The sequence below is a fragment of the Myxocyprinus asiaticus genome, chromosome 32, assembly GCF_019703515.2.
Source record: "Myxocyprinus asiaticus isolate MX2 ecotype Aquarium Trade chromosome 32, UBuf_Myxa_2, whole genome shotgun sequence".
Taxonomy (NCBI): Eukaryota; Metazoa; Chordata; class Actinopteri; order Cypriniformes; family Catostomidae; genus Myxocyprinus; species Myxocyprinus asiaticus.
The window spans coordinates 42,587,828-42,603,098 of NC_059375.1; the positions used below are offsets into that span (position 1 = coordinate 42,587,828).

The 15,271-nt window shown below is 40.0% G+C and overlaps 1 protein-coding gene and 1 long non-coding RNA gene across 12 annotated transcripts in view; one reads left to right on the top strand and one right to left on the bottom strand.

Moving 5' to 3' along the window:
* LOC127423570 (uncharacterized) overlaps positions 1-7,240 on the top strand; it is a 44,609-nt gene extending 37,369 nt beyond the window's left edge. Inside the window, exon 4 of the long non-coding RNA XR_007894338.1 lies at positions 7,103-7,240. This is a non-coding gene — a long non-coding RNA (uncharacterized LOC127423570). The remainder of the gene's footprint in view (positions 1-7,102) is intronic.
* LOC127423501 (calcium-activated potassium channel subunit alpha-1-like) overlaps positions 1-15,271 on the bottom strand; it is a 197,348-nt gene that overhangs the window by 75,202 nt on the left and 106,875 nt on the right. For 8 of the 11 annotated variants that reach the window (XM_051667858.1, XM_051667856.1, XM_051667855.1 and 5 more), the window contains 5 exons: positions 9,539-9,662; positions 9,109-9,333; positions 7,106-7,298; positions 6,908-7,021; positions 1,478-1,561 (listed from right to left, as the gene is read on the bottom strand). In XM_051667858.1, the coding sequence (XP_051523818.1) occupies positions 1,478-1,561; positions 6,908-7,021; positions 7,106-7,298; positions 9,109-9,333; positions 9,539-9,662 (740 nt within the window). The remainder of the gene's footprint in view (positions 1-1,477; positions 1,562-6,907; positions 7,022-7,105; positions 7,299-9,108; positions 9,334-9,538; positions 9,663-15,271) is intronic. The other 3 variants (XM_051667857.1, XM_051667863.1, XM_051667864.1) reach the window with 1 other exon arrangement.

Below are 15,271 nucleotides of genomic sequence, written 5' to 3' on the forward strand. Positions count from 1 at the left end.
GTCTAAGACAGTCAGCAACATGTAACAGTGACAGATCGTTTGCTTGAAAAGATAACTGATTATCAGTTTGAGAGAACCTATCAATGTGTTTTATGACACAAAAGTACACATGATTTCACAGCATGCTGCATTCACACAGCAGTTCAGCCACTTTTAACACATACTGTAGCTCTACATGCTAACACTTGCAAGACTGAAAACATCTTTACAATTTACCAAAACAAAGAGTGGAACAAAAGAAAGATAGAAACATCTACAAAACCAAAAGAATAAAGTCAAAAACGTCTTTCATTGAGGTGAAATACAGTTCAGGGTTCCCACTCTTTTCAACAAATGAATCTCCACAACTTTTCCATGACTTGAAAGCTAATTTCCATGTCCAAACATTTAACCTTTCATTCTGAAAATGGCACAGAAACTACATCGCAAACTTTCGTTCAATTGCTTGGACTGCACCAGAGTTCGTTTCCTTCCCCCTCCCCCTGCCCCCGCTGGTCTCTCTGTTCACATCATATTATTTGGGTCCGAACCACGGTTCGATTGCGTCATTAACATGAGTACAAGTGGCAGCTATTTACCACCGCAACAAGGCAACAACTCAAGAAGATATCAGCTTCAATGTGTTATTAAAGTATTCATCTCTTTAGATTTACCACGAGAACTTTACATGCACAGAACGACATATGTGTTTGTCTCCCGTGGATGCATTGCATGTGCAATAATGTGATGAATATTAGCGTTCGTCTGCCACGAGCCCTCAGATACATTGCAAGGGATGTGAAAAATGTGAGCTGCTTTCTGAAAGTGATTTATTTGGACACATGCAGGTATGAGAAATGCATTATACCATAATAATTCCGATCAGAAGCCTGCAAAAACACAAATTATACGTCATCACAAGCGGTTCACTTCTGTGAATTGGTACGATTGCATTTATATCAGCAGCGAACTGTACTGGAGTTCATATGAACCGTACCCCAGACCACCTTCTCAAGCGGACTCTGGTGCAGTTTCTGGGTTCACACCTGAGTCTGGAAAACAGCGTTCACAATATCCAAACAAACCGAACTTTGACGTCATTCGAACCCAGGTGTGCACCAAAAGTACTAGTGTGAAAGCACCCTAATTAGTCAGGTATTCTAAATAACATGATAGCCAATACTTTAAACTCTTCACCGTGTGCTTTTAATCCAGTGCAACGTAACACCCCAATTCAATATTTTAGGACAGAGCATGTTAAATAAAATTACAGTATATATATATATATAATAATAAAAAGTCCATGATTTTTCCATGACTTTGAAGATTTTACTAATTTTCATGACTTTTCCAGGCCTAGAAATCACAGTTTTAAAATTCCCTGATATTTCCAGGTTTTCCATGACCGTGGGAACCCTGACAGTTGGTGTTGCACAAAAGATGAAACACTAAAGCTCTGAGGTCGGCGTGTCTGGTGGCGTCAGTGAGCAATTCTTACCCAATTCGGTTATCATGGAGATGTTGGTGCCGCTGCTCTTGTCCTGGCTCAGAGAAACCAGGGGCAGCAACTTATCTGTTTTAACTATCAGCATAAAACAACCAGTCACCATACCAGCTAGTTAACAAAATTGCCAATTCACCACAGCATTGTCATTTAATTATATGGTAACACTTTACAATAAGGTTCCATTTTGTTAACATTAGTTAACAGCATTAGTTAACATGAATTAACAATGAACAATACTTCTACAGCATTTATTAATCTTGGTTAATGTATTTCTATTAACTGACATTTGTAAAGATTAAGAACTGCTATAAAAATATATTGTTCATTGTTAGTTCATGATAACTAAAGCATTAACTAATGTTAACAAAATGGAACCTTATTTTATTGTCCAATTTTATTGTCTTATTAGCTAGATTCAACGTTGCTCCAGCAACTAAACAAAACAAATAGTTCCATATTTGTCACTCGCTCGACATTGTGTCGATGTAGTGACACTAGGGGTCACTGTTGGGAGCCCCAAACACCTCTGCTTTTTTGAAAAAAGGCCAATGAGAATTGGCGAGTGGAATCTGCATGCCACTCCCCCGGACATACGGGTATAAAAGTAACTGGTATGCAACCACTCATTCAGATTTTCTCTTCGGAGCCGAGCAGTTCTATTCATTGAAGCTGAATTTATCCGCAAAGTTCATTCACCTCATCTACTGGATTCTACGGTGCATTTCAGCGGCTTCTCCCCCTCTGCACCCGTGGAGTGCAGAGAACGCCCCTGGGCGCTTCAGCAGAACAACAAAGAGTATATTCTACAAGAGTATATTTTCTTTCTAAAAGAGCGGCACACACGAAACGTCTTTTTAAAGATGCCTTTCTATTGTGTGTTATTCCTAGTTGCGGTCGTTATCTCTCCGCTTCTGACGGCTACATTCGCTGTCTTACGTATCTGGAAGCTGCCCACGTGGAGACATTGTTCATGGATGGGTCTTGTCCTCATTGCGAGAACATGACCATGGCAACGTTGTGGTCGCGGCTTGCATTCGTAAGAAAGCAAGCCACCCCAGCGGCTCCCCGCCTCGGTCCTTCTACCTACGGGTATGAGGCCGTGCCGGTTTGCACTGGGGGCGATTTGGGGACATCAGTGGGACCACCTCCGCCGGGTATCCCACCAAGGACCTCCCATTCCCCAGCATGCTCACTTGCCCCGGTTGGGCACTCGGACGAGATCACCGGCTCATCTCAGGACGAGTTTGACCTCTTGTTCGGAGCCCGGGATGAAGATGAGTTATCGAGCGCAGCACCGGAGAGCTTCAACTGGGCTTCCTCCTTTGGGAATGGTTGCCCAGTCCCAGGCCAATGCGGAAATGACGGACATGCTTTCCCGGGCAGCCGCGAGCGTCGGGCTAGAGTGGAAACTTCCACTTTCGATGGTTTCGATTGGTTTCCTGGGCTCGGGGCGCCGCCCACGGCCATGCCCACCACCTGTTCCACACTGGCTTCAGACTCGAGTCCCGAGATGGGCATGGTGCCACGGGACACTTCGCGTGGCCATCACGCCTATCTGTCGCCGCCTCTTCAGTCCTTGGACCGACCTTGCATTTCTACGGGCAGGAGTTCCCCTAGAGCAGGTCTTCAGGCACGTCGTGGTTACAACAGTCGCCTCCAAGACAGGCTGAGGCGCCATATGCAATGGGCACACAGGATCCTGGACTGGCCCGCGGCTGCGTTAGCACATCAACTGCCTAGAGTTGTTGGCAGTACTGCTCGCCCTGCGGAGGTTCTGGCCGTTGATCCAGGGCAAGCACGTGTTGGTCCAGACGGACAATACAGCGAAGGTAGCGTACATCAACTGTCAAGGCGGTCTACGCTCCCGTTGCATGTCACAACTCGCCCGCCGTCTCCTCCTCTGGAGTCAGCAGCGCCTCAAGTCACTATGATCCACTCACATCCTGGGCGACCTCAACACCACAGTGGACGCGCTATCACATCAGGTTACCCTCAGGGGAGAGTGGAGACTCCACCCTCAGGTGGTCCAGCTGATTTGGAGTCGATTCGGTCGAGCACAGGTAGACCTGTTTGCTTCCCGGTAATCCTCACACTCCTGCTTTGGTACGCCCTGACTGAGGCACCCCTCGGTATAGATGCGCTGGCACACAGCTGGCCCCCTGGACTACGCAAATACGTGTTTCCCCCAGTAACACTACTTGCACAGACCCTGTGCAAGGTCAGGGAGGACGAGGAGCAGTTCATCCTAGTAGCACCCTACTGGCCCACCCAGACGTGGTCTCGGATCCCATGCTCCTCCCGACCGGGCTATGTGCACAAGGTTCCCACGACCCCTTTTAGGGATCAGGTGGTGAACCTGCAAGCACTGAGGAGGTGGAGGAGGCAGACCCAGCCTTGGCATTGCTGTGTCTGGTGCGAGCTTTACGCATCTATTTGGATCGCACGTAGAGCCTTAGAAGCTCCGTGCAGCTCTTTGTCTGCTTTGGTGGACAGCGGAAAGGAAGCGCTGTCTCCAAACAGAGGATCGCCCACTGGGTAATTGATGCCATCGCGATGGCATATCAGGCTCAGGACGTACCACCCCCTGCGGGGTTACGAGCCCACTCTACCAGGAGTGTGGCAGCCTCCTGGGCCCTGGCCAGTGGCGCCTCTTTGGCAGACATCTGCAGAGCAGCGGGCTGGGCAACACCCAACACCTTTGCGAGGTTCTACAATCTACGGGTTGAGCCGGTCTCATTCCGTGTATTGGCAGGCACAAGCAGGTAAGTTCCGGGACAGCTGGCTGGGTGTACCACTTGTGCATAGCGCCTTTCCCCTCCCTCGAGGTGAAGACGTGCGCTCTTGACCCCCAGTCGTGTTCACAGACTGTGATCCCTGGATGACTTTCCTCCTTAGCCCTCTGGCAGTTGAGTTTGCAGAGAAACTCACTGACTGGCCCAGTACGTGCGCTAATGAGCCCCTGTACTGAGGTAGGTACTCCATATGTGCTGGTTCCCCGAAGGCGACCCCATGTGATATCTTCCCCAAAATCGTTTCCCTGTCAGCAAACTGCATATTCATTGGGCAGAGGCCCCTCTTCCCCCGGTCGCCATGCTCTGTAGAAACTCCTCCCCCTTCGGGCAGGACCTACCATGGGACCTCTCCACATGACATACTTCTGACAAGACTCGGTAAGACCATGTGAAATATTCCACATTCCATATTCCCTCTTTTTGGGCGGGGTGTGGTCCCCAATGGTGTCTTCCCCTTGGGAGGGACACCCCCAAACGCAGACACTTATAGCTCCCAGTCGGTTAACAAATTCCACTCTTTTTGGGGAGAAAAGAGAGGGAAAGAGACCTCGGCTGGGCTAGCCTGTCCCTATCGTTGGGCAGTCCACTTGTTTCTGATGGACTGTTCGACGCTCATAAGAGTGTTGGGGGAGGTTGCGTGACGGCCTGGTGTGCTGGCTATGAGGCACACAGCGGTCTACCCGTCACACACCACCAGTTCATTTAACACAGTTCAGGTAGTTGTGGCGTTTTGTATAGGGACCCCTAGTGTCACTACATCGACACAACGTCGAGTGAGTGACAGATAGGGAACGTCCTGGTTACTTTCGTAACCTCCGTTCCCTGATGGAGGGAACGAGACGTTGTGTCCCTCTTGCCACAATGCTGAACTACCCGCTGAAAAGACCGGGACCTGGTCTCGGCTCCTCAGCACAAAAACTGAATGAGTGGTTGCATACCAGCTCCTTTTATACCCGTATGTCCGGGGGAGTGGCATGCAAATTCCACTCGCCAATTCTCAATGGCCTTTTTTAAAAAAAGCAGAGGTGTTTGGGGCTCCCAAGAGTGACCCGTAGTGTCACTACATCGACACAATGTCTCGTTCCCTCCATCAGGGAACGGAGGTTACGAAAGTAACCAGGATGTTACCACAGCAACTAGTAATCAAATTGGCCAATTATTTGAGCAACTAGTTACTAAAACTGCCAGTTACTCCAGCAACTATCAATCAAAATGGCCAGTTATTCATTTTGAACAACCGGTTACAAAAACTGCCAGTTACTCCAGCAACTAGTTACCAAAACAACCAGTAACCACAGCAACTAGTAATACAATTGACCAATTATTTGAGCAACTAGTTACTAAAACTGCTAGTTACTCCAGCAACTAGTTACCAAAACAAATAGTTACCACAACAACTAGTAATACAATTGACCAATTATTTGAGCAACTAGTTACTAAAACTGCAGTTACTCCAGCAACTAGTTTCCAAAACAACCAGTAACCACAGCAACTAGCGATCAAAATGTCCAGATATTCATTTTGAACAACCAGTTACAAACACTGCCAGTTACTCCAGCAATTAGTTACCAAAACAAATTGTTACCACAACAACTAGTAATACAATTGGCCAATTATTTTAGCAACTAGTTACCAAAACTGGCAGTTACTCCAGCAACTAGTTACCAAAAACAACCAGTAACTACAGCAACTAGCAATCAAAATGGCCAGTTATTTGGGCAAATAGTTACAAAAACTGCCAGTTACTCCAGCAGCTTATTACCAAAACAACAAGTTACCACAGCAACTAGCAATCAAAATGGCCAGTTATTTGAGCAACTTGTTACAAAAACTGGCAGTTACTCCAGCAACTAGTTAACAAAACAATCAGTGACCACAGCAACTAGCGATCAAAATGGCTAATTATTCATTCTGAGCAACTAGTTACAAAAAATAGCCAGTTACTCCAGCAATAAGTTACCAAAACAACAAGTTACCACAGCAACTAGTAATCAAAATGGCCAGTTATTTGAGCAACTAGTTACAAAAACAGGCAGTTACTCCAGCAACTAGTAACAAGAAAAGTTACCACAGCAACTAGCAATCAAAATGGCCAATTATATTAGCAACTAGTTACAAAAACTGGCAGTTACTCCAGCAACTAGTTACCAAAACAACAAGTTACCACAGCAACTAGTAATCAAAATGGCCAGTTATTTGAGCAACTAGTTACAAAAACAGGCAGTTACTCCAGCAACTAGTAACAAGAAAAGTTACCACAGCAACTAGCAATCAAAATGGCCAGTTATTTGGGCAACTAGTTACAAAAACTGGCAGTTACTCCAGCAACTAGTTACCAAAACAACCAGTGACCACAGCAACTAGCAATCAAAATAGCTAGTTATTCATTCAGAGCAACTAGTTACAGAAAATAGGCAGTTACTCCAGCAATAAGTTACCAAAACAACAAGTTACCACAGCAACTAGTAATCAAAATGGCCAGTAATTTGAGCAACTAGTTACAAAACTGGCAGTTACTCCAGCAACTAGTTACCGACATTGCCAGTTGCTACAGTATGTCTATATTTCTTGTAGTAAAATGTATCTCTGCCAGAGGTCCTGCTGTGTGGCTACAGCAGTATCATCTCACCAAGTTCTGTAATGATAGGAATATTTGCTCCTGTCGTAATGGACGGCTGCCGCACCAATCCATGTACAGGACTGTTCTCTGGAGAGGAGCGATCCATCCCAGGAGGAGTGAAACCTGGAACAGAAGATTCATAAATACATTATCTATCTGTCTATCTGTACTGTCTGAATTTGTTCTACTGTACATGTGTTACAGTACCTTGAGAGTTTGCCTGCAGAAGACCGATGCTGTCATCAAACAGCATGGACTTGATGTTGAGAGACGCCAGAATACATTCCTTATCCTGGAGAGACACATCGTCGATATTGTTCTGATTGGCTGACAGAATGACACACATCTCACACAAGTTGATGTTGACAGCTCTCAGATCAGCACGGCTCAGTGGAGTGCCCTAAACAACACAAAAACAATGACAGACATCAGAAAAAGGCAAACGACATGGAATGGCATCATTGCTTTAATATTAGACAGTTCCATTGATAGTTGGAAGAGGGGCTGTATGACCAAAATGATATATATCACGATATATTTATTTTGGCTGAAAATTAAAATAATTAAAATATTCTATTAAATATATCTACTGCAGTATAGCAAATGTATGACAAAATTAAAAAAATATTTTTCCAGTGATGCTTATATTTTGTGTGGATCTATTGTACAAAAGTTGTTCAAAAGTACATTAAAAATGCAATTCACACAAACCATTTCTTAATACACCTCTACTGTGATAAACATATTTTCATTTAAAAGTCATTTTGATATTTTTTTAGGGGCTTCAAGTCAAAAATGTCAAAGTGGTGTAACTGTCCAGAGACAGTAAAGAAAATTATCATTTCCTAAAAATTTAAAAGATGTGAAACAATTTTTAGGGGCCAAGCACTGAAAGTGCGTTGGCACCTATTGTATTTGTTAGTGTTTTTATTCTTTTTCTTCCACCATTGAAGTCTATGGCTGCCCATAGAACCGTACATAGGTACATAGTTATGAAATTTGGCATACTGATAGAGGACACTCTAAACTGTAACTGACCTAAATTTGAGGTCTCTTACGCCAACACTCTAGCGCCACCAACTGTTCAAATTTGCACTTATGTTTATGCTCATAACTTTTGAACCATAAGGCTAGAATCAAAATAATTTTCCCTCTGATTCCTTGGCTCATGCCGAGTTAAATGCACACCATGGTTTCACCTAGTGGTCAGGAGATATGAAAATTGACTATTTTTGCTATAACTTCTTAGTAGTTTGACCTAATATTATGAGACTCCTTGGGGCATAACGAGTTGAACAATACCCAATTTTCCCATGTCGGTCATTTTGGGCATCGGCCATTAAGAATTTTGTCGTAAAATGCTGTATTCTATAAAGACATTGGCCTAGGGTTACGAAACTTGGAATGCATCATCAGCTCTATGTCCTGAGGGTACCTACCAATTTTGGGGCCAGCGCCACCTTGTGGTCAAAAATGATAATGAAATGTTTAAAAATGCTTGTAACGTTTGATTAATTTTGACCTATGGTCCTGTGACTGCTCTCTAAAATTCTTTGGGTCATTCTGAGTATGGTGATACCCAATTTTCCATGGTCAGCCATACTTCCTGTCTGCCATTTTGAATTTAATTAAAAACATACTTTTTTGAACTCCTCCTAGACTCTAAGTCTGATTTGCGTGATATTTGTCGTGTATCATCTAGGGATATTGACGTCAAAAAGCTATCAAAAGCTTCTCGATAGACAAAACGGTTCTCGAATAGCACACCAACGAATCTGATGGCAAGTCACTAAAAAACATATGAGGATGTATCTCTGCAATACTTTGCTGTTTTTTTTCATGAAACTTTGTGTGTGTCATTATGACAACACCCTGACCTCACCAAGTAAATTTGGTGACTGCGCCAGCTATTGGTCAAATGTATAATTAATTGTATTTTAATTTAAACAATTCTACCTGTTTTTATGTTGCTATTGTTATAGACATAATCAGCGATGTCCAGTGACACTTCCGTGCGTGCCATACATTGGTGAGCTTGGCCCCATAATTGCTGGTTGCAACTATATTTATTATTACAATTTGAAAAACTTTTGGCCACCAAATTCAAGTCAGGTGGTGAAACCAACATGCAGGTCACAATTTTGTTGCTATGTGACTAAAAAAAAAAAAGGACGACCCCTTTATGACTGTGCTACAATTACTGCACTCACAGGTAAGATGGAGACTTTGGGGAAGTTGTGTAGTGTCTCCCACTCTCTCTTTAGGTACTCCAGAGAACCCACAAACACGATGGGCTTCAGCTCATGATAGTGGAAGTTACTGGCTCTCAGAGGCATCACCAGGTTACGAAGACCAATCAGGGCAGACTTTACATCCCCAAATATACAAACCACCACATGACCACTCAAAACAGTCATCGCTGCCTCACTCCTCGTCTGAGAGGAAAATACAGGAAAATAAAATAAAAAACCAACCTCTGCAAGCTTTAAACAGTCATATGAAAATATGTTTACATCACTTTTTTTTTTAAAATAGCCAATAGCCTATAAGTTACTACCCACAGGAAATAATCAAAATTAGTACTGATAAATTCTGTTTGTTATCTGATGGATGTGTCTTTTTAAGAGGAGTTCAACTTACCAGGGTAACATTTTCTATGTCTTTTGATGGGCACCAGTGGAACATTCCAGTGGAATCATATTTCTTAATATTCTCATCCATTGTTTCCATTTGATCATGTCCTGTGACTAACAACGGGTCATGCCTGGAAAAAAAAATAATAATATATAACAATATATACAAGATAAATTATATTGTACAGTCTTCATAAATCTGAACTTGCTAGAAATTAATTGAATTCTGGACAGCACAAGCTTTATTACAGGATGTGATTGAGAACAGGGGTGTAAGGCAGATCTGGGGTCTCATGGCTTTTGATTTGCCCATTAGAGGGGTGAAGGTTTCAGCAGCCTGTCAGAAAGCTCTTCCATCCATCACCCACCGTTTTCTGTTATGACTTTATTCTCAATCTCTCTCCCCTCCATCATTAGACCATTAGTGGACAGAACTGTTCTCTATACAGCTCTCTTAACTTCCTGCAGCTCTCTGTACATCAAATTTAATGCACGCTGTAATAGCATAACCACGTGGTCAGCACCATGAGAGACGCCTGCTGTCAGAGGAGCAAACAAACACCACACCGCAGGCTGGCACATAAATATATATATATATACACACACTGATCAGCCACAGCATTAAAACATTAAAATTATTGGTGCCATATGGGCTGGTTTGAGTATTTCTGTAACTGCTGATCTCCTGGGATTTTCACACACAACAGTCTCTAGAATTTACTCCGAATGATGCCAAAAACAAAAAACATCCAGTGAGCGGCAGTTCTGTGGATGGAAACGCCTTGTTGATGAGAGTGGTCAACAGAGAATGACCAGACTGGTTCGAACTGACAAAGTCTATGGTAACTCAGATAACCACTCTGTACAATTGTGGTGAGAAGAATATCATCTCTGAATGCTGTTCTGAGACACGGGTTGGCGCTGTTTTGGTGGCACAGACGGGAACCTACACAATATTAGGCAGGTGGCTTTAATGTTGTGGCTGATCGGTGTATATATATATATATACACACACACACACACATATACATACACACACTACCAGTCAAAAGTTTTGAAACACTTGACTGAAATGTTTCTCATGATCTTAAAAATCTTTTGATTTGAAGGTCGTATGCTTAAATGTTTGAAATTAGTTTTGTAGACACAAATATAATTGTGCCACCATATTCATTTATTTCATTATAAAACTAAAATGTAATTAAAAAAAAATTTTTTTTGAAATTGATGACTTGGACCAAATAATAAAGGAAAGCAGCCAATAAGTACTCAACATAGATGGGAACTCCTTCAATACTGTTTAAAAAGCATCCCAGGGTGATACCTCAAGAAGTTGGTTGAGAAAATGTCAAGAGTACATGTCTGCAAATTCTAGGCAAAGGGTGACTACTTGCTAAAATATAACACAGTTTTGATTTATTTTGGATTTTGTTTAGTCACAATATAATTCCCATAGTTCCATTTATGTTATTCCATAGTTTTGATGACTTTACTATTATTCTAAAATGTGAAAAAAATTATAATAAAGAATAAGTGTTTCAAAACTTTTGACCAGTAGTGTGTGTGTGTGTGTGTATATATATATATATATATATATATATATATATATATATATATATATATATATATATATATATATATATATACATATATACACATAAACAATTAGCTAATTCCAAGACTTTAAGTTTAATAGTGCATTCTTATTCTTAATAAATCTCAATTAGAGTTATTATGATATATTATGTAGCTTGCCATATATTCATTATCGTTATTTTCCATGATAAATTTATGTTTACGGTAGTTCTGATCTTCACCATTTACAGGTACAAGACCCAAGTGAGACACACTCTCTCTCCTGACCACTATGAGCAGATTAGCCAGCGATTGATTTTCTGTTTGTAAGGAATGTATAAATGTGTTAAGCATTGACAAATCAACCCCTCAAGAGTACCAAATAGAGCGAGTGAGAGCATTTGCTGAAACATTAAACGCTGTTTTACTGTTTTATTCTGAGTCTGTATAAATGTGCTGTCAATGATGGACTGATGGAGTGAGATCTGATGTCACATCTAATTATGCTCATCTCTCACACAGACAGCAGCTTACATTCAACCATAAAATTCAATCATAACATCTTAACATAACATCTCACTATTGCATGTCACTATAACATTTCATTATAACCTTCAACCATACTTTTTCACCATGACATCTCACATAAAGTTTAACCATAACATTCAACCATAGCATTTCAATATAACATTCAGCCATAACATTTCATCATAACATTCAACCAAAACATTTCACCAAAACATCTCAACATAGTTCAATCATAACATCTTACCATAACATTTCACCATAACAGCTCACCACATGTCACTATAACATTTCATTATAACCTTCAACCATAACTTTTCACCATGACATCTCATATAAAATTTAACCAAAACATTCAACCATAACATTTCACCATTATATTCAATTATAACATCTTACCATAATATCTCACCATTGCATGTCACTATAACATTTCATTATAACATTCAACCATAACATTTCACCATAACATTCTGCCATAATATTTTAACCTAACATTCAGCCATAACATTTCAACAAACATCTAAACATAACGTTCAATCATAACATCTTACCATAACATTTCACCATAACAGCTCACCACATGTCACTATAACATTTCATTATAACCTTCAACCATAACTTTTCACCATGACATCTCATATAAAATTTAACCAAAACATTCAACCATAACATTTCACCATTATATTCAATTATAACATCTTACCATAATATCTCACCATTGCATGTCACTATAACATTTCATTATAACCTTCAACCATAACTTTTCACCATGACATCTCACATAAAATGTAACCGTAACATTCAACCATAACATTTCACCATAACATTCTGCCATAATATTTTAACCTAACATTCAGCCATAACATTTCAACAAACATCTAAACATAACGTTCAATCATAACATCTTACCATAACATTTCACCATAACAGCTCACCACATGTCACTATAACATTTCATTATAACCTTCAACCATAACTTTTCACCATGACATCTCATATAAAATTTAACCAAAACATTCAACCATAACATTTCACCATTATATTCAATTATAACATCTTACCATAATATCTCACCATTGCATGTCACTATAACATTTCATTATAACATTCAACCATAACATTTCACCATAACATTCTGCCATAATATTTTAACCTAACATTCAGCCATAACATTTCAACAAACATCTAAACATAACGTTCAATCATAACATCTTACCATAACATTTCACCATAACAGCTCACCACTACATGTCACTATAACATTTCATTATAACCTTCAACCATAACTTTTCACCATGACATCTCATATAAAATTTAACCATAACATTCAACCATAGCATTTCAATATAACATTCAGCCATAACATTTCATCATAACATTCAACCAAAACATTTCACCAAAACATCTCAACATAGTTCAATCATAACATCTTACCATAACATTTCACCATAACAGCTCACCACTACATGTCACTATAACATTTCATTATAACCTTCAACCATAACTTTTCAGCATGACATCTCACATAAAATGTAACCATAACATTCAACCATAACATTTCACCATAACATTCTGCCATAATATTTTAACATAACATTCAGCCATAACATTTCAACAAACATCTAAACATAATGTTCAATCATAACATCTTACCATAACATTTCACCATAACAGCTCACCAGTACATTTCACTATAGCATTTCATAATAACATTCAACAATAACTTTTCACCATGACATCTCACATATTTATCCATAACATTCTTCCACAGCATTTTACCATAACATTCAGCCAGAACATTTCAATACAACAGTCAATAATAACATCTCACCAGAACATTCAGTCATTACTTTTCACCATAAAATCTCACCATAACATGTCACTATAACATTTAACCATAACCTTCAACCATAACATTTCACCGTTGCATCTCACCATAACATTCAACCATAACTTTTCACCATTACATTCAACCATCAGATATCACCATAGCTTTCTGCCACATCTCACCATAACAAATTTACCATAATATCTTACCATAACATTCAACCATTACATCTCATCATAACATAAGAAATTTCACCCAAAAAAATCAAAAGAATAAAAATAAAAAATAGATGTATCATGTATAAAGAAAAAGTAACTTATTTTATGACCAAGATCATATTTTGCAATGTGACAATTTTCATAATCCCCCAAATTCTTCTTCTCATATACAAAATAAATAAATAAATAAAATATGAGCATTAACGTGAACATTTTACTTTTCAGATTCAAATCAATTATCAGAATATTAAAGAGCCATACAGCATGTATGTTTGTAACATGGGTTGCTTTGCACCGTGGCCGCATTACCACCTCAGGGGATTAATTTTCAATAATTCAAAGGTTTTTCATCAATTATTGCTTACATATCTTAATGTGTTAAGCTTTTGGATCATTGAGGTTTTTGAAGAGCACCATTAAATGATTAAACGTATTGGAAAGAATGACCTATCTTTGATTTAAGTACAATTGTATTGAATAAACTGTGTTGTTTTTATCAAAATTGCAATATTTTTGTATAATTTTGGGCCATTAGGGCATATCATTGTTTTAATTTAAGGTTATTATTGTTTACTTTTGTTCAATACAAAGTTTTGTTCCTGTATTGGGTCGACAATGTAAAATCTGGGTCCTGATGCAAAACCAGTTGAGAAGCACTGGAATACATAGGACAGACAGATGAGACCAAACTCCAGTACCGACCCTGTTCTTGTTGTTCCCTGAGAGAACTCTCTCCACTCATATAACCCAACTAACATGCTTTCTAAAACAGTAAGATCCAATCTGCTCCTAATTACTAATTCACTGGAGCCTGCAGGTCAGTGTCTGCACTAACCACAGCTGATTCAGAACACCACAATGTTTTCTGATGCTTGTACAAGAAATGAAGCCTGAGGCTACTACACAACTGTGCAGGGTATGAAACGGCTCGCCAAAAACTGACCTAAAACGCCTTGTATGCTCTTATCCGGCTGGTGTTTGTGTTCATTCTTTATATAGAGACAATAGAAGCAATCATATCTCTGTGGTCAGAAGCTAGCTGCTAAATTAAAGAAACTAAAGTAGGTTTCAGTTCAGTAGCCATGTTCACACTGCAGGTAAATATGCTTGTCAATCCTGTTCTGAGTGTTTAATTCAGTGATGTATGGGAGTGACAACCGAGTTCCAATAGTAATAGTGATACTCGCCTTTAGGAGATGCACTACAGTTTTACATATTATTAATAAATATATGTCATTATTTGATGTGATCTATTTCCTTCTATCCCTTTTGTTATCAATTACTGTCCATACAGTATAAATAATTTCTGCTTGCCGTCTTGATAAAGTATTCAGAAGGTATTATTCTCATTCCATCATTCCGTATTAATGGCTTTTATTAATTCAGTAGCAGCTCTTTCATAAGTCAAAATCAATAAATGGATGTTTAATTCCCTCAGACAGGATAAAAGGCAGGTACTTGGAGTTAAAAGCAGCGCACGGTGTTGGACAGTGCTAAGTGCGGGCGGGACTCGGAGGCATTCGGGCTGTAGAACTGTAGCCTGGGGCAACAGAGACTGATCCTGGCCTGTTATTGGCTGAAGCTGTCGTCT